Source organism: Papilio polytes, unplaced genomic scaffold (assembly GCF_000836215.1).
Source record: "Papilio polytes unplaced genomic scaffold, Ppol_1.0 DF823691.1, whole genome shotgun sequence".
NCBI classification, from domain to species: domain Eukaryota; kingdom Metazoa; phylum Arthropoda; class Insecta; order Lepidoptera; family Papilionidae; genus Papilio; species Papilio polytes.
Window position 1 is genome coordinate 3450995 of NW_013525513.1, and position 19255 is coordinate 3470249.

General features: G+C 34.0%; 1 protein-coding gene across 3 annotated transcripts in view; it reads right to left on the minus strand.

Moving 5' to 3' along the window:
* The window catches only part of LOC106104199 (autophagy-related protein 16-1), a 121740-nt gene that overhangs the window by 19428 nt on the left and 83057 nt on the right, over positions 1 to 19255 (minus strand). For all 3 annotated transcript variants that reach the window (XM_013284161.1, XM_013284160.1, XM_013284163.1), the window contains 3 exons: positions 3830 to 3950; positions 2309 to 2488; positions 108 to 192 (listed from right to left, as the gene is read on the minus strand). In XM_013284161.1, the coding sequence (XP_013139615.1) occupies positions 108 to 192; positions 2309 to 2488; positions 3830 to 3950 (386 nt within the window). The remainder of the gene's footprint in view (positions 1 to 107; positions 193 to 2308; positions 2489 to 3829; positions 3951 to 19255) is intronic.

A 19255-nucleotide genomic window follows, 5' to 3' on the forward strand; every position in this document is an offset into this window, starting at 1 on the left:
AAATCATTTTTGATTGATTTAATTAAGGCTACCCGATGACAAGGCCCAATTAATTAATGAATCAGATTTATATAGTTAATTAAATTTTAAACGGAATTCAACAATACCTGAACGATCGCACTATGGTGTTCATCCGGAGATCTATTAACTGTATCGTGTCGTCTCTAACGCATGCTAGTAAATAATTACTATCTGAAACAAAGGAATATTATATTAAAAAAGTAACATTTAAAAGACACAAAGGAGCAGATTATCTTAGTAATATAATGAATGCGATAGTAGATGGATTGTTAGAGTTTGTAGCCTAAACTGCTAAACTAATCTCAATGAAATTTGGCATAGATGTAGAGGATAGTCTGAAAGAACACATAAGCTAATTTTTTTTTTAATTCCACATGGACGGAGTCGCGAGCAAAACCTAGCTATTTATATTATTACAAATAAGTGTGCAACATATAAACAGCAAGGCATCAAGGCAGTAGCCGTTGATGTCTGATTACAGAAAACGTGCACAAAGTTAATAGTTAGCTAGTAGCTGAGAAAAGTGACTCGTCCGAGAATCTCATAGAATGAAGATGTCAGATAGAGTTATTTACGTTGGTGTTTTAATCATATTTCATCTCCTTTTAACCTTTAGTATAATTGCAATTCCTGATGGGTATCGGTGGTCGGATGAACATATCGAAAAATAACAAAATCTGCATCATCTTATTCTATTACTTTAACAGTAAGAAGTAAGTAAAATAAGCATGGTCTGACATTAATGTACTAATGAAGTATTCAGTGTGTCAGCAAAAACAATGTAGGGTTGTCCTAAACAACTTTTCCTGAGAGTTTAAGTCCAATTTAGTAATGGCAGGTGGCAAACCCATTGCCGTATAAGCCCATGATTTTCAACTACTATATTTAACTAGTTAGACCATTCAATTTCAGACCTATTTCAGGTCAGGCAATATGCGAAATTTTCAACTTGGACAAATCAACAACATTTAGAAATTAACTGGAACTGAAAATATCACACATTTTATAGCTATAAAAACCAGCCGCCGGTTTCATAATTTACTAGATTAATCTTTCTAATAAAGATGTCCGTTGTTTTATGAAAAAAGATATAATTTTGCATATAAGACTTATCGGTTATTTGAAACCAGACCGTCATAACGTAAATTTATACGCTGAATAATGGTCACTTAAAATTATTAACGATTAAGATGGATAAAAGATTGCAAAATTATACGGAACCGAATCTGGTGATTTGTCTCGGCGGTACGTTACTGACCCGGCCCCCGTCTTATTATTACATTGCCTAGTTCCCAATGCTCGTAGAAAGATTTAACCTTTGACGATATAAGGTAAAATGCTTTTGCCATTACCATGATCGTACAATATAATGGTATTTTATTAAATTATGTGGGTATTGAGAACACGGAGGCATCATGGTCTCGTTAGAGGTCGGCCATTCGTACTGTATCCGAGGCGGGGTTAGACAATAACCTGAAGATATGTTCCCACCATTATCTGTCGAGATTTAAATATGTCGGCGGGCGAGCAACTAGCGAAGAGATAGGATTTCACGCTGGGCAGAGGCAATCGCGATCCGTCCGATTACTAAAGAATCCTCGTAATGGATAGTATTGATGGGTTCGGATCGAGCGTGACGTGTAACTGTGAACGGGCTCCCTATTCATTCGTCGGCGGGCCCGGCGCTCGGTGGCGACAAAATCGACGTGATTCAATCAGTTCGTCGAGGTAGCGAGTCCCGACGCTGCGATCGATTGAAGGTATCAATCTGGCCGTTTCGTGCGCCGGACCGTTACTGACAAAAAAGGGATTGATCGAGACACGCGTAACGGAAATGGGCATCGTACACCCGTCACCTTGTTGTGCTGGCACGAATACCGATACTAATAGATATGCTGTGCATTCAATTTTCTTTGAATATTAGTTTTGGGAACAACGGAAATTAACAAGCTCGAAGCCACTTTCAAGAATTTCAATACGCTTGTTTCGCAAACAACATGGGAGTGGTAATGAAAACTATTACAAATAAATAATGGTCTGTTTTGTTGTTGGTAACAGTTAGTTACATGCCTTTGTAGTTTCTTATTTCGTAGATCAGTACTACGGCTAAATATACCAACATGACTTTAGGGTTTTAAAACAAGAAATTTATGAATGTTGATATAGAATGCTTTGTAAGGAAAACAGTATTAAACTATAGTATGATCTGTATGATGTCAGCAAGTGTGCAGTATGGATACAGGGGTAATGAATTTAACTTGAAAATGCTATGAGATAAATTTCTTACCTCTACTGAGATCCAAAGATGTGACTTTCCCTTGTAGTACGATATGATTGGCTGACATCTCTGTGCGTATGTCCCAAAATCTTATCCGTTTGTCGAAATGTCCCGATATGATGGTGGAGCCCGCACCGTCTGACGTCACGAGATCGTTGCATGACGACCCCGCGAATTTTGTTTCTGTACCTAGAGTATATTTGTTATTAATGTTAGAAAAATATGGTAATAAGTTAGAAATACCTCATTAGCAGGCGGCTAGAATCTTCATAGACTTGCGTACATTTAAGCTACATTAGTAAACCCTGTTTTAATCGCAGCGAGTAACTTGACAAATGCAAATGTCAAATTTTAAAATAATGTTGTCAGCATTTTCTGTGCAGTGTTGTACTTGTGATACCAGTTTTGTAAATCGTAACATTCAATGTTTAAAATGACCAAAAAAACTCAATTTTTAAGATTTAGTGAACACCTATGACTAGTTTCATCATTTATAATTAGCTACTAATAATAAAATATATTCTGCAATTGTAGTTGGTCATATGTAACTTTTTTCGAACATTATATTTTAAAGAATTTTTACAACATTTCACAATAACTAATTAAGTAGACGAGAACAGAAATAATTTCATTCACGCTTTTCCGGTAGTCTCACATCTAGGCTCATAACTATCTGAGAAGTCTAAAAGGCCGGCAACACTTGAAATGTCATTTTTCTCGCTGGGATTGAAAACAGACGGTAATAATATAATCACTGTATTAGATTGATTTTAACTTTGTACACAAAAAAACAATATTTAACAAAGTTAGTCGTAGTCGTCGTCTTTAGTTGTCTTTATTGCACACTAAATGGTAATATTGCTAAAATCCTTAGGAAATCTTTATTTAAAAAGTCAAGGATTCTTTAACATAACTTGAAATTGAAGTCTTGAAATGAATAATCAATTGAACGTCTGCATGATACGACATCCATCATATATTTAATTCTCACAGTACAGGGAGATTACTAAGGGTACGTCTTCATAAATTCGATCGCAAACTATCAAAAAATCTACGTAAAATGTTATTATATTAGCTTCTTTAAGTTAAAAGCGTGATATGTTTCGATATTATAAAAATAATTATGTTTAAACGAGCTTTTTTTAATTCCACCACATGCTTAGAACGTTCTATAAAATGATAAGGAAGCAACTTCGTATACGCGATCGTATCTCTATAATTTTATTTTATGCATACAATTTTAGTAGTTATTTTAATTCTTACGGGGAAAGATATAATCACATGGTTAATTGGTTAGAGATATATTTCTGAAACGATCTATTCTTTTATTAGTTTAATATCGCTGTATTTACCAGCAGTTAGACTAGGACTAGCGCATTTTACAACTAAAAATTACTTGTATAGTAATAACTACGGATGATTCGCAGAATCAAGCTAAACATTCATTATGAGCTATTTCTTCAACTATGACAATAAAACAACCGTGTAATTCCTCATGCATTAGTTAGAGACGTAATATGTTGTACTTACACATTCTACTTCTGAGATCCCAAATTTTTAACGTTCGATCATGGCTGCCGGTAATTACTTTGGTGGGTTCTTCTAGAAACTTAGCTGCCATCACTTTGCCGCTATGACCAGTTAGTGTGTGCTGAAACAATAACATTCCTTTAGTTTTAAAAGACACAATCCGTTATTATTTTTAGATAAATATTTTGGAAACAGCCTAAGTTCGGTAAATTGTTCATCAACCTAAAAATGTACTTTTATTTAATGATTAATAAGAAAAAATTACAACAAGGTATCTGGGACATGAACGTTAAAAATAATTTATTTGATATTTGGGACACCAAATAAATAAGTCCGTATAAGTTTCTCACGATGCCAATTATATTTATTAAAAAATATGTATTGTAAGGAATCATGAACGATTAAGTATCTGAGAGTACCTATATTATTTTTAGCTCAGACAAAATGTTAATGAAGTTGACGGTGTGAATCATTTTTAATACGAAATTAAATTATCGCTGAATTAAAAAAAAAACTATATTTCCATTGAAGTCTTTGTGTAGAAAAAAAATATGATATTGCGTAGCGGTGAAAAATTACTAGAGTAAGGCACTGATGTATATCTTGTTGATGATAAAGGAAGCTTGTTAACACGGGACAAAAAATGTTCAAAAACTCAGGAAGCAAGACATTTAATTATCTATGGGATGTCAATGATTGTGGGAAATAAATAAAAAATAGTAGCGCATCGAAATTTGTCCATTAAACGAGAGAAATTCGTCTCAGATTGGGGTTAAAAAGAGAAGTTTAGTAATACAATGGTACGTGAACTACCGGCAGTCAACATTGATAGCCATTTACACTGGGCTCGCGGCTCCCGACTTCCACGATGAACGATTATTGTGGCAGGTACACGGCATCGTGATCTCCTCACTCAACGGTAAGCCACGGACGCCTCACGAATTGTCTCATTACGTGCCGCGTATTTGCATTCAAAGAGTCTATTAATTTAATCAGCGGACATGTCGTGTTGGACACTAAGCCGGCGTCGAGACTTAATGCACGCGGCCTTTGGTTGTTACGGTGACAGAAATTACACAAGGGCATTTCCCTCGACACGTGAAACTTGACTCATATAATAAATTCATCTGAATGAGGCAGGATTTCCGTCAACGGTACATGGGACGTGATAAGCTCATACAGGTACACAAGGTTGTTAATCAGATTTCCTCTTTTTTGCAAATATTTAATATCGATTTATTACCAAAAACGAAAATTAGCGTCTGCTGATTTGAATGCATATTTATGACGGCGTCAGTAACAAATTACCACCGATTAAGGTTAATAGTTAATAATAAAAGTTACACTTAATGTGCTCGATATTTTCAAGTGATAAAATAACCAATAAATTAAAAGAAGACTTGGTAATCATTTGGCTTAAGGAATAAAAATATTTTTATTACGATTTAACGTGTAAAGAGCAATTTGTAGTTCTTGGTTAAAACCGACTATGAATATAAGTTCCAACGTTTCAAAGTTGAGGAACAAGCTCGAGTTTGCAGAAATAATTAAACTTTACGTGTATTGTACAGTACAGTAAGATACATTGAATGTTTACCAGGTAAACATGACGCGTGCCGTGAGATGCCGAACACAGTGGAATGTCCCCTTAGCTCGGGTGGCAACTCGACGTCTGACCTTCTCTCGACGTTCTTAATTACCAGCAAAATGCTCCGTTATCAGGTCTGGCCAACGACTCTCATTCCATTTGCGTACAATGAACAGTAACATAAACAAAGGCTAGGGAGACGACAGACGCGCGTGCAAATACCGCTCCGCACTTGCCCGAGCTCGTATGCTACATAAATTACATGCCCGCTCACTGCACAATTTTTATCGACTACTGGTCTAGCTAAAATGGCATTTGTTACATAAAAAGAGACTTTCTAGCCCTGTTCGTTTCATGAACATTTCATGGTATAGTAATACTTACAACACCAAAAACAATAATTTAATTTCCATATAAATATCATTGTGAAGTTTCATCAACATTGCAGTACAATATGTTATAAATATTTTAAATGTAACAGCTCGAACCATCAGAATAAAATTTTATTGAGAAAAAGCTCTCACAAATCGGAAATTACAAGAACTTTGTTATTAATGGCTATGATAAAGTAATATATTGAAATAAAATCTTTCACCTGAAATGCTTCGGTATAATCACGATATAACATGGGAATTATTTAAGTAATTCCGCGAGGCGCCACTAGGAAGTGCGCAGTGTTTCAGTGAGTGCCCAACGGGACCTTATCATCGCTTTTAAAATTTATAGTATGGCGGCTAATTAAGAGTACACTCGTTTAGTTCGAACCCTGCGTCACGAATGTGGGGCGTATATGCACTGTTTAGGGTTATTGCGGCTATAGAACGTCCGCACTAATTGAGGGGGGTAGGGCGATATCATCCGGACAAGGGCCACCACTCTAACGAGCTAATATAAACCGCCATCGCATCTCTACCGGGTTTAGATTACAAATGAATGGACCCGGCGACACAATGAGACCATATAAAAACGTTATGTGTGCGCTCCGAGCACGGACCGTCTCGTTCACTAATTTGACTTTAATGCTGATTTTAGGACGACAAGCGTCGTACGTTGCCGCGGGCGTATTTATTACTGTTACAATACCATCATTATCCTCGGCTGCTTTTGTTGCGATCTTGTATTTGATAGCAGTTTGTGCGTTTTGTTTTGTAATAACCTCATTGAGAATGTTTACCTTCGAGCATTAATCACTACCAACATCTAAGGTGTGTTCACGTCCACTTTCTGTTAAAAACTCATATATCGTTTAAACACATTACACCTCTAATATTTAACCTAATGGCCTTTGAACATTTTCAGTTATTACAAAAACTCTCAATATGAATATTTGAATTCTCAATATGAATATTCATATTGAGCACCACAGTTTAATTAATCAAAAATTAAAATTTCCAAGGAGCAAGAATAATATTAGTTACTTTAATAAATCACAAAGGACAATTAATTACAGCATTTATCACTTTTAATATAAATATTTAAAATGCCTTACGATAAATTGTTGAAAAGAGCAGAGCCCCTTCCACAATAGTATTCGTATCGCTTATCTATGCGCTATGAATTTGAATATCTGGAAATACTGTTAGAATATATAAATAAAGTTAGTGTTTCACGCAAAACAGTACACTCCTAATAAATCTAGTGGATTTCCATTGCATTCTCTCATTAACGATTCAAGTAGCGGCACGTTGGTCATAAATACGTTATTTATCAATTATACACACAACTTAAGTACCTTCTTCAACATATATTTATTACTTTAAAACAAGGAACATAGATCAGAAACGTTTAGTGTTAATAAGCTCTTTTTGTGTTTCCTAGGTTATAACGCATACTCAATCATGTTTAATTATAGCCTAACCAAGAATATATAATTTCGGACTGGATGTACTTCAACCAGCTTCTTTATTACATGGCTTTCCAACGGCGCTTAGAAATTAGTTCCATATTTCCGTAATGTTGTGGGTTTCATATTTCTGGTCGGGCCATATAAACATTCGTTTATGATTTCCGGTACAGAAAATACAAATTTCATTGTCACTTTTTCGTTATTTGTGCACCATACCACCTGACTAAAGACGTTTTTGTAAAAGCTTTTAATTCATACTAATAATTAATGATAATTGTTTTAAGTACCACTCATTTAGCTTTGTTGCTTGTTAAAAAAGGTATGCATTGAATAATAGCTCAACACATAAGACATTAATAAAAAAGAACGGATTTTTTTTTATTTAAAACAAGTCCCAAGTAGCAAAGATTAATAATATAAAAGTAACGCAGTTACTTTACCTGACAATTTGAATTGCGAATATAATTTGTAAAACAAACGTGATCAAATTCGTCAAGTGAATTACAAATGGCAGGCTTGTATTCCACGGACACTGTTATTTTTAACAAAATTAATCGATCGCATATTAAGTAGACGGTGTGTTGAAAACATATTTTATTAATTTCCATGATAAATACGTTTCCATCATTTTCGAATACTTGATAAAAATTAGGGTCGTTGTACTGCGTGCGAATTTTCTCAAAAATTACTGCGGAATTAAGTCATTACATACAATGCATAGGTCATTTTAATGTCATTCTTTGGTTAATTACACGGTAAAGTTACGTTGGAACTTACATAGTAATCTTATATTGTTATTCGGAGTTACAACAGTTTACAAATAAGTAAGTTCATTCAAAAAAATGTTTAGAAAGTATTTAAATATTTATTGCATAATTTTAGAAACGTTTGAAAATTTATAGAAAAAATAAGATTATAGTAATAATTGGATTCTTAAAGATACTATAAATTGACTAAATAATTACTAGCAAAAAAGATCAGGCAAGTTGATGAAGAAATAATTGACGGAAATATTTTGCGTGTATTTAAAAAACCTGAACAGTGCATTTTTAAGCAAAACGACTCGTATTCGCCCACCCGTCAGTCCCAGGAGCCTACTTTCAGAATGGCATTTCAATTGGGCTTGATTTAATTGCTTAACAGTTAATGATAATCTTGTTGACACACATATTATGGATCAGTAGAAAGGAGCTGTTAATCTTTCCAATGAAGAGCCGAAGTTAAAATAAAAATAAACGTTAAAGACCTACTTCAATGCAGTACCGTTGCAAAATAAAAATGCAATTGTAATTGAATCCATTAGTAAGTTATCTATTTATTGGTATGGCGAAAGTTTACGATGAAAACATCGATTATGAACAATTTGATTTTATTGTAATGATCACTTGTATTTAAAACAAACTTTATTACTTACATTATCTGATTATTGAACATGGTCTAGTATTACTTTATTAAGTACAGTAAATTTGGTACCAGATTGGTGGATATCTGATATGTGTATTCTTAAGTGGAAACTCAAGTAACACATACTGGAACCGTGAACTTCTTACAACTCAGTTTTATGAAAATTTTAAATGTTCCCTTATTCTAATTAATTTGATTCGGGTATAAATCAATTTAATTGTATTGTATGTCCAAAGATGTTATTATTTAGTTGCTATAAAACTGATTGCGATTTGATGTTCTTCGGTATTTGATGTCGGACGCCGCTCTTATTCATAAAACCGAAAACGCCAGACAAGTTACCAACAATAATGTGGATATCTCAAACGAAAACAGATTAAATGCAGTTAAATCCTAGTCTTAAAAAATGCTGTATTTTAAACTGATATGGCTTTAATTATTCCAAACAATTTTACTATTACCTCATTAAGTTGGAAGAAGAAACTGAAAAATGCCATATTAGCAATAACATTCAAAGATATGATGAATCATAGAGGTCTCGATGAAGATCTCGAAGAATTAATATTTTCCCGCGCTTATTATCGAGAGATGGATGAACGTAAAGCCAAGTTCTCAGCACTTTTAAATGCAATCGCTATAAAACTGATTGATGATTCATGTTATGTTGGCCGTAACGAACTTGTTGAGCCAACATCTTCCGTTTGCTAACAAAGGTTGTAATCTGCGCAGGATGTAAGCGAGCTAAAAGACCCGACTATACCCACTCAGTCAACCTCACCGTTTTCGATAAAACAACTTAATCAACATTGCCGGGTTTTAACTTTATTACACATTACTTAAATAATGAGTCTTGGAATAAATAATGAAACTCCGCGATTTTATAACTTAATAAAAGTTGCTGGATGGGCTAAGTTAATACAAAAAATAACTGTTAAGGTTTTATTTCTCTCTGAGATTATTTCGTGACCAGGAGAAGTCGACTCCCATGACGAATATTATTTTATTCCAAGCAATGATAATACTTTTATCAACTAGTGTAACAAATAGACATAACATAAGCGAAAGTACAAATGTAACCAACAAGGGAATTACAGCAGAGAAAACAAATTCACAAGAGGCAATTAAAGGAAAAAGACTTACTAATTAAAGGAGATAACTAAACCGACTTTTAAAGTATGAAAGTGAAATGTGCGTAAATTATCGAGACGAATGATCGAAGTGCACTATATTCCTTCATTAAACAAACGGAGCTTCGTTTGTTATCCGTAATCAAATTTTGAGAACAAATATAAAGAACTAACGAGCAATCGACCTCAAAAGCGAAGTAACACATCGCACTTGCCGCTGCCGGCGTTCTCACGTTTAAACTGTTTGAGTCGCGTGGTTACGTCGCATTTGATATTGAATGTTATCTTCAAACTATGGTAATGGTTTAAATTGTTCGCTCAGCGGCGCTCTAAATGCACGATAAAATAATAACATTGTATCATCTACGTCGGCTCCTAGATTGTATTCAGGTTAAAGGCGCAATTACAAGTGACGATGAAACACCCCTATCTATAGCTTTATTAGTGGAGCTTCATGAAAAAGTAAATATTATAATGTAATGTAGTTTATTGCGTGTTCATTGAAAATCAACATTAAAGAAAAGGAGCTAAATAAAATCATAAAGTATGTACAAGTAGCATGCTGCAAACTTTATGGATGTCGCAATTTAAAATACGTAATTCCGATAAAATCGTGTTGGCATTTTTATGTTTTCATTTCAGTAGTATTTACAAGAAAAATAATATAATATGCAAAAGTGTTTGAGAGCTTTATGGCAAATCTTTAAATTAAACTCAATCAGTAACGGTGATCAAGTATTTGTGAAAGTTGTAATTGTTGAATATTTTATTGCATTCAGATTAAAATAATGTACGCATTCCATGCAAATGAAAATTATACTCGAGTTTAGCCGCGATATTTTTAAAGAAAAAAGTACAAATAAACATCACATGAAGCTAAATAATTTCAACTTTAGGTTAAAATATTACAAAACTAATAATTTTCACATTTAGATTTACTTCTCGTTAATTTTTTACTATAATGTAAGATCATAAACATTTTCCTTTTTTTTTTGTCATAGTCAAGTAAAAGGCAGGAATTACTTTAATTTCCTAAACAGATTAAAAATAAGTGTATTCAAATATCGTTGTCAATGGCTTTAATAAAAACATTATCATTTATTTCTGTTCTAAATAACTGAATATAGTACCTGCTTCTTATAATGGAGTACTGATAAGTATTCTTAAATTTTTTATTAATGTACTAGTATTAGTACTTTAAACGTAAACGTTATTATGTCCGTTTAAATATATTCAGTGTTTAAGAGAGACAGCTCTAAAGTTTCATTGCAGAGCTCGTAAAACTTTACACTCATGAATTAACGGGTAATTAAAAGACTTTAACTAAAACCGTTAGTAGTTACGTAAAGAACGGTTACTTAATTAGTGAAATGGCCGTGTAACGAACTGCTGTGTTTTTAAATATTTTGATGTAGTTCGTAATAACGTTTTGAAATATTTTTAAATCATATTTTTTTTAAATCATGCTGTAAATGAATTTATTACTTAGATATTGGTGCGTGCGTGCGGAACGTGGAAGGTGCTAATGCAATATCCAGGAGTGTTGTTCAAGCACGTAACCGCAACCTCCTGAGACGATTATAATTAGTTTTCTTTAATTTATCACATTTATACTGACTACATGATGTTAACTTCTACTAAAGTGATCATACATTTGTCTAGTACAGATAGAATTTCGCATTTTGTATTGTAGTACGTTGCAAATATTAAAACATGTAATATGCCAACAGAAAGTTTATATCAAAAGGTAACGAAAATATATAATTAATATAATTTCTAATTACGAAAAACAATAATGGTAGATACTGTATTAAACAATGTGTCAATTATGCTTTCTTAAAATAACTGATGATTTTAAAAGTGTTGTATTGTGAAGTGTGAAATAATTCATCGAAATGATTGAGTGAATTCCGAGCGCACGCGACAAGCGAGTAAACGTCAAGTCACTTCCGTCAAGGCGTATATCGATTACGGGTGCTTAAATTGAAAACTGTATATTCAATTATCAAATACGCAACGTAGCAACGGCTGGAGTGTCGGATCGCATCGTTTAGATACAATTTTCGCACGCTCGAAATTCACTGGGCAAGAATAAGAGTGTGCGGTAAAAAAAGAACGAAATTGGGCGTTCGAGAAGTGTTGTGACCGTGTTAAAGATTGTAGTAATGCCTTTATTGCGTGCAAACACAATCTTTAATGTGTTTATAATGACGGTATCGGGCTACGGGTTAGGTGTTAAGTAATTGATAGGGCAGCTCGTTTTAGCCCGCACTATTAACGCGCTAATATGCTGGATTACTTTAATGAATAATGACTTCATTTGTCATGAAATTATTTACTGCTAACGCACCATCTCCAATGGACGACGTCGAATCTTTGCGTAACTAATGATCGTAGTAATAATGTTATAACCGGCTGAGTGTTACAGTTCATACAAATTGACCATTTCATAAAGCCATTTACAGACTTTGTTTATAAATAGGAGGTTACTAAAGATTAAATGTGGCGAATAATAGTGTTAAAGTTATTTTTCTAAACAAACGTTTGGTCTCTACATGAAGTCGATTTTATTCAGAAAATAAAAATACAGGTCTTCCAAATAGGAAATATGAAACATTGCAAACAAAAATTATCATTGTCATACAAAACAATGGAGAACAAATGAATCAAGCTTTCTTTCTTAAACTAGGTGCAGGTAAAAGTGAATTTTTATGCATTATCATTTGTAAACTACCTCAATAGCCGGCAAAGATCAATGGGGAGACTTATAGCACGATAAGCTTCGATTGTTTGCTTAAAGTTTGTACGTATCTATTTTTAATGGGCCATTCTCTAAATTATACGTTTTCATCGCGTGAAAGTTGCGATTGGGATTCAAATCCGTGCTGTAAATTGTCTCCTCGGTGGGTGAAAGTATAAATTCTTTCTCGTGCCCAAGAAACAGGAAGTGCGTTATTCTTATTTTTCTTGAAAAGCGTTCCGAAAGCTTTTATTAAGTTTAAATACGTGTCGGTCGATTTGGATTTAGTTGAGTGTGAAATTCCGAATAAAGGCTTTGCTTTGCATGAATAAACAGTTATATTAGAGTAAATATTATTGAACAAGTAATGGTTCTCGCCAGACGTCAATAGTTAGAATAAATGTTAAGTGTTGGTGAAGCATTAGAAAGGTTTTGTAGTTACAGTGTAGGTAAATTGTAGTGAACAAAGAATCGTTGTAATTTTGCGTGGAGTGTGAGACAATGCGCCGTCCGAGCGCCTGCGCGTCAAGCGTAACGCGGGGTGAATGAATTCGGAATCATAGGGTTTATCACGAATGTTTACGTGAAAGTTGCGAGAACGTTTTCGTAACGTCATTGACAAAATTTGTATAAGACTGGTTGAAGTACTTCACGATCGCTAGGGGCGCTACACAAATCTAATAAGAATTTTGTCAAGTTTACGAAAAGGTTTTCACGGATATTCGTGATAAGCCCTCAATTCGCATTAAAGCATCATAACACACCACATAGACGACATTTCGTCGCTGAAGCTGATCGCTGAAGTCATGTGAGAAAATGTCCTTAAATGAAAAATGAAATGAAATGTAAGCACATTTCTTTCCATGACTTCAGCGATATGAAATCTTTTTTTTAAGGCCGTTTTAAAAAAGTTTTCAGGTTTTCTTTATTATTTATACCAATGTAGATATTAAAATTCGTTGGCATAATTGCGCAATGAAAATAAATCGGCATCACTACTTGGTTAGCAGTCATGTTGGTTGAATGACAATAATAAATAATAAGTAATCACTCCATCTTGTAGTTGTGACTGAACATTCTACGATTGCAGAGATTGCATCAATTAGCTGCTTTTAATTGCTATAAATGCAGATAACGAGTCATCTGTGGTTATATTCTTTCAATTTAATAACTACTGAACTGCGTAAACGCGTCTTGATGAGATAGCGATCTATAACTGCATTCATTTGTTTTAATAATGTGACAACTTCCTCGGTATACATTTTGAAGACATTTTAGGTAAATGAGGTCCAATGAAATGCGCTGATAAGCGGCATTTGGTGCTCTTGATCCGTCCAAAATGTTAGGCCATAAACGTTATCTCGCAAATTGTTACTGTTAACGAATGTAAATTAACACGAATCTCACACTTTCTTTTCCGTAAGTGCTTAAAGTTTTTTATCTAAGCGTTAAATCGTTTTATCAAAATATTCAAAACTTTTTTTAATAACGAATTGACACATCGAGAAATAAGTATCTGTACTTTGCAAGGTCCACTAAAAGCTTTTGTAAGACTTCATATTTCCGTTGAAAACGTAGTGTTCAACGAAGCGTCTCGCGACATGCTATTATGCAATTAGGTAAAACGCATGGTTACTCGTGCTGTATTTTTATGCAATAGCAAGAATTTTTCTATTGTTTTGCTATTGCCATATAACAAATAAAGAAATTGTTATTTATCGATACAAATCATTACGTCATTCTCTTTATAAAAAGTATAGTGTTTAGATATGATAACATAGAAGCCTGTCGTGGGGACGGTTCGAAACATCAAGTTGTAATTACTTCACGGAAACCATTGCTAGAACAAAAGATACGTATTGAATTGCACGAGCTTCTTCGTATAGCCGTGGGCGTTTGCCTCTGTACATCGTATTAACGACGTGAAACTGGGCCCGCGAGCGGCTACACGCCAAATTTCGCACCTATCCTATGCGTTTCATGCTCGATCCACTTGCGGATGTTTACACGCGATCGTTCACCTACCCGACACGGCATCACAAACTTGATTCACTGATATTTTTTTATTATCTGAACAAATGTAATAGAAATCTGTATATAATTACATTTTGTATAGGAATGTGACGTATGGAAGGTAGTTTTATCGCTCGTAAATTGGTTTTACCAGTACTCAAACTTATAACGGTACAGTAAGAATAGCAATAAAACAAACCATCGTCGCTTTGCCAATTAGCAGAAGTACTTGACAAATTGTCTGCTTTTGTCTCGAAGGTTTGGAATTTACTGGTATGCTTGTCAGTTTATTCCATAAATATACTTTACAATTTACTTTTGTTATCTCATTTTAATCGCGGTAAATAATGATAACATATTTATTAACCTTATTTCACAAATATTTTATTCAATGTAACTTTATCTGTTTATTTAAATTTAAAACTCCTATAATTAGATTCATCGAATCAGATAAGTTTTGCCGTGGTAATTAAAAAGTCTCGTTACATAAAATGAATATAATATTATTTAAGAAACTATTTAAATTTACATTTAGGTGCAGGTGCACTGACCTTTCGCAAAAGTTGTGACCTAAAAAGGTAAACGTTTTTATCTTGCTCACACGTCAACAGTAGGGGCGAGACCGGAATCTAGTTAGGGTTGGCAACTTAGAAGAAACGTAAACGACCAGGTAACAGAGTCAAACGACAAATTGGTGGAAGATAATAAGAAAAATCGGCCACCATAGGCAAACGGGTAATCCCAAAAACTTCTTTCAGATAAAATACTTTCGACCGAAGACATCGACTTCAAACCCGTGCCCCGAACATGAACATGCAAATCTGGAGAAATATTATAAAATTTATAGAGGTGGCAGCCCTAAGTCCAGTTAAAAGGAATATTGCTATTAACCTGCATGTATTGCTTCCAGGCTTTCACTGTTTTACGTAAATGTTAATTATTAACTGTTATAAATATTCTCTTGCTACTTTATTGTAAAATGGTTTCAATATTAAAATACTGTAGCACTAATTATATACATACATTTTTACACATACATTGTTAACATAAAGAACACTTTATGTATAGTTTATATCTTAATGACAATGATTAAAGAAATTAAATTTGCCATTATATAAAAAAAAAGTCTTAATCAAATCCAGTGTCAAGTTTAAAGTTTAAAATACGTTTAAAGTTTTCTTGTCGAACTTAAGTACGTATTGCTTTTTAAAACATGTATCGCGATTAGCTAGTGATCGCTGATGTTTAGATTGGAGAATTGAATGCTGGATCTAAACACTAGCATAATATTTCACGGTAGTCGGCTGACGCATGACATGACCACAGACATAAGTTAATCGTGACCGTTAAAGGCGATTACTTCTTACTTCTTATCTTACTAGATTTGTCATAACACAAAACGTCGTATCATTCGTTTCTAGGATGAATTATGATTATTTTTTTATACAAATATCTTGACCCTGACCAACTGTCGTTGATAACATTAAAATTGATTATTTCATTGACCTCAGATTGACAGACACCAGAAATATAACTTTAAACTGTCGTGGTTTTTACAAATATCGGGAGCTAAAACAATTCAATCGTGGTAAGAAACCCGTATCTTACGAACAAGACACTAGAAAGTTGTTAAAAAATTTAGTTAAACGAATGTCTAAATAAACGGGAGTTTTATTTCAAATTTCTTCATAACATATGGGTCTGATAAAGTTAGTTTTTTTTTTTAATATTTTACACCGATTACAACATTTTACAATGGAAATGCAATGAGATCGTTAAACCAGATAAACAAAGCGTTCTTGTACTAGAAACATTAGAACCTAATAAAAAGTAACATCGACGCAAAAAAACCTTTTAGACTTGTTACATTATCTTACAAGGAGACATTAACATAAATATATAACACTCGTCTGGTCAAAGAAAACTATTTCTTAGTACGTACTTGGCGAGTTGACGTCGCGCATTCCCTTACCATTCACAACCTCAAACAATTATGTGGCAGTTTAACGTCTCTCTTCCCACGATTGTATCGTCAAAGTTAACAGAGTTTGCACAGATTTATGTTTATCTAGTCTGGCAAGTTGGTGTCACGCCGGTTTTATTGTGTAGGTCGCCTCGGCGTACAAAGTACACGCATGCTAAAATAAAAGGAAGGAACATTCTGTTACAAAACGACAGCAGCCCTTCGAGAATTTTAGATTATATGGCAATGACTTCATAAGACCACATATGGCGACTGCTTTTAGCATCTAGAATAACGTTACATGAGACAAAATGGTTGCTAAAAGAGAAGTACAACAAGAAAACCACTTTTGTGACAGAATGCGTTACATGAAATTTCGAAAATTAAAAAAATTCATCAAAAGATGTAGTAGATAAACAGAAAAATTCAACTGTTAAATTAAAAAAAAAACTATTCAATACCTCATTTAAATAACATACATTTTATCTGCCATCGAACTAAGAACATAGATATTAAAAAAAGCAAAATGTTGCATAAGGATAATAAATGCGTCGATCATTGACAGATAAGGAAGTTCGACAACACTGAGGTCGCAGTATAGGACAATAACCATAGGGGCGATGGACGAACAATAAAATCTTTACCTCTTGTCAATAATTCATCATACTTTTTGTCGCAAACCACGCCCGTCTCTTTAGTTCTCTAACTGTATATAATGAGCTTATTCTCATGTCAGAGGGAGGCGCTTTATCATCGATACATAATTGACCGGTTCTATGATTACCTAATATATCATTGTCAAGTTAAATATTTACGATTGTCAGTTAGAACTTATCTTTCTATACAACTTTTTCCTTTGTATCATCGCTACGGAAATTTTTGTAGCCTAGTTAACTTATACTAGGTGTCACTTAAGCCAGTCCCACGCCTTTTAACAGGGTGACATGATGTTATACTACAATGAGTCACGCAACTAAACTGGTAATCGAATCCGAGATCTGTAATATAACTATGGACTTTAATCGCCTGGCAATGGAGTTATCTATATAGTTATATTTCCCTCATTACGTGAACAAACATTATGGTGATGTAAAAATGAACTTCTAACTGATGCTCAACAATCCGTTTGCGAAATATTTAACCGTGACGATCTAATAATTATATCTTAAGTCGTTACGGTTGTTAATTTTCAGTTTCTTTGGTTATTTAAAAGAAATGAAGCTTTTCTGTGGTGTATCTCGGATACATCTTTCCCATTGTTATTTAAAGAAAGAGCTTAATGTGAAGTAAAACTATTTTAATTAATGCCTAAGCTCGGACTAGAGGAACATGGGGTTTTATCTAAAGCTTTAGAAAAGGAAGCCTGTAGTGGAATCAACAGGAAAGTTTTTGTCAAAAGATGGTTTACATAATGAAATTGAATTTATCTTTAACCGCCCCGCACGATATGAGTAGTCGCCAGGCTTTCTTTTTCATAAAGATAAAGTTATACACAGTAAGTTACGCTAAAATCTTTATTATCATTGTAAATTATAGATAATTTGCCGCGAGCACCGATGAAAGTGGAAAGACAATTTATTTGAGGAGATCTTGTCAAAGTGGAAAGTCGTAAAGCGCGTTGTCACACACGATAATACAAATTAAGCAAGCACTGGTCGTATCATCACGTCGCTCTGGTAATTTCCTTGATAAGCGGTTACTGCCCACTTTAATGGCATTCCCGTGGACAGAGCCGTGCAAAATAAAAGGACTATTAAATCTGTCTGAAGCTTAGAACGAAGCCGGTACTAAAAGGTAAGGTGATGTAACGAGATATTGCAATAGCGTTAACTTTCCTGTTGACGTTAATAAATTACAGAATCTTACATTCAACGTCGTAACTAAACGTTTAGAAATACTAGAACAACAAACAATTTTCAAATTTAACAAAAAGGTCAAAGTTGGTAGCTTATTTTGAAACTAATGACCACAAAAGGAATTACAATTGTAGATCAAGTAATCGGTTAAATAAGAGTTCAACTATGTTAATTTTTTTAAGTCCATTGCTAAACCTGTAGGGAAATCAGTAATCATATTTTATTGCATCATAAACTTGATTGAAAAACCCAATAGTTGTTATTAGCTTTTAACAGATTGATTTTTTTTAACTAAGGTTGTTTTTTTGGGTCTGTGGTCCGTCTGCCGATTGTCCACTTGGGTGGTCGAGATAGTATTCTTACACGCACGCACCTAATTATTTCAACTCCAATATAAAAAGATAAGACTCTAACTCGCCGGATGGTAGCCACACAGTTTTTGCCGTGTGGTAAAATATGAAGCCGCTGTGGTTATTTTTTACTTTTAAAAACATGAAACTGATACTGTTTGTTTTATTAACTATATATTGAAAAAAGCTGTTACAACTTTGTATTTGGTCATTTATAATCATTTACTAATAATGCGGAGAAACAAGAAGATTACTAAAATTCTGTAATTCAGATTAAAACAATCGTTTTTATTTTAGTTGGCAAGCTTTGTGAACTTTCATTACCCTCTTAACTTAACTCGCAAATATGACGGTAAATTAAACTAACGCTGAAAATAAAACTGCGTGAGATTTTGATAAGGAGCGTGGCAGGCGGAAGAATGCGAGACAATGCGTAGCGAGCGGACTAGCGCGCCAGCGAGCACATCCGCGGGATATTTGTACGATAGTGTTGCAATTAGGGCCGTCTGGGAGGCTGGGCGACGAGGACGCTATCGCGG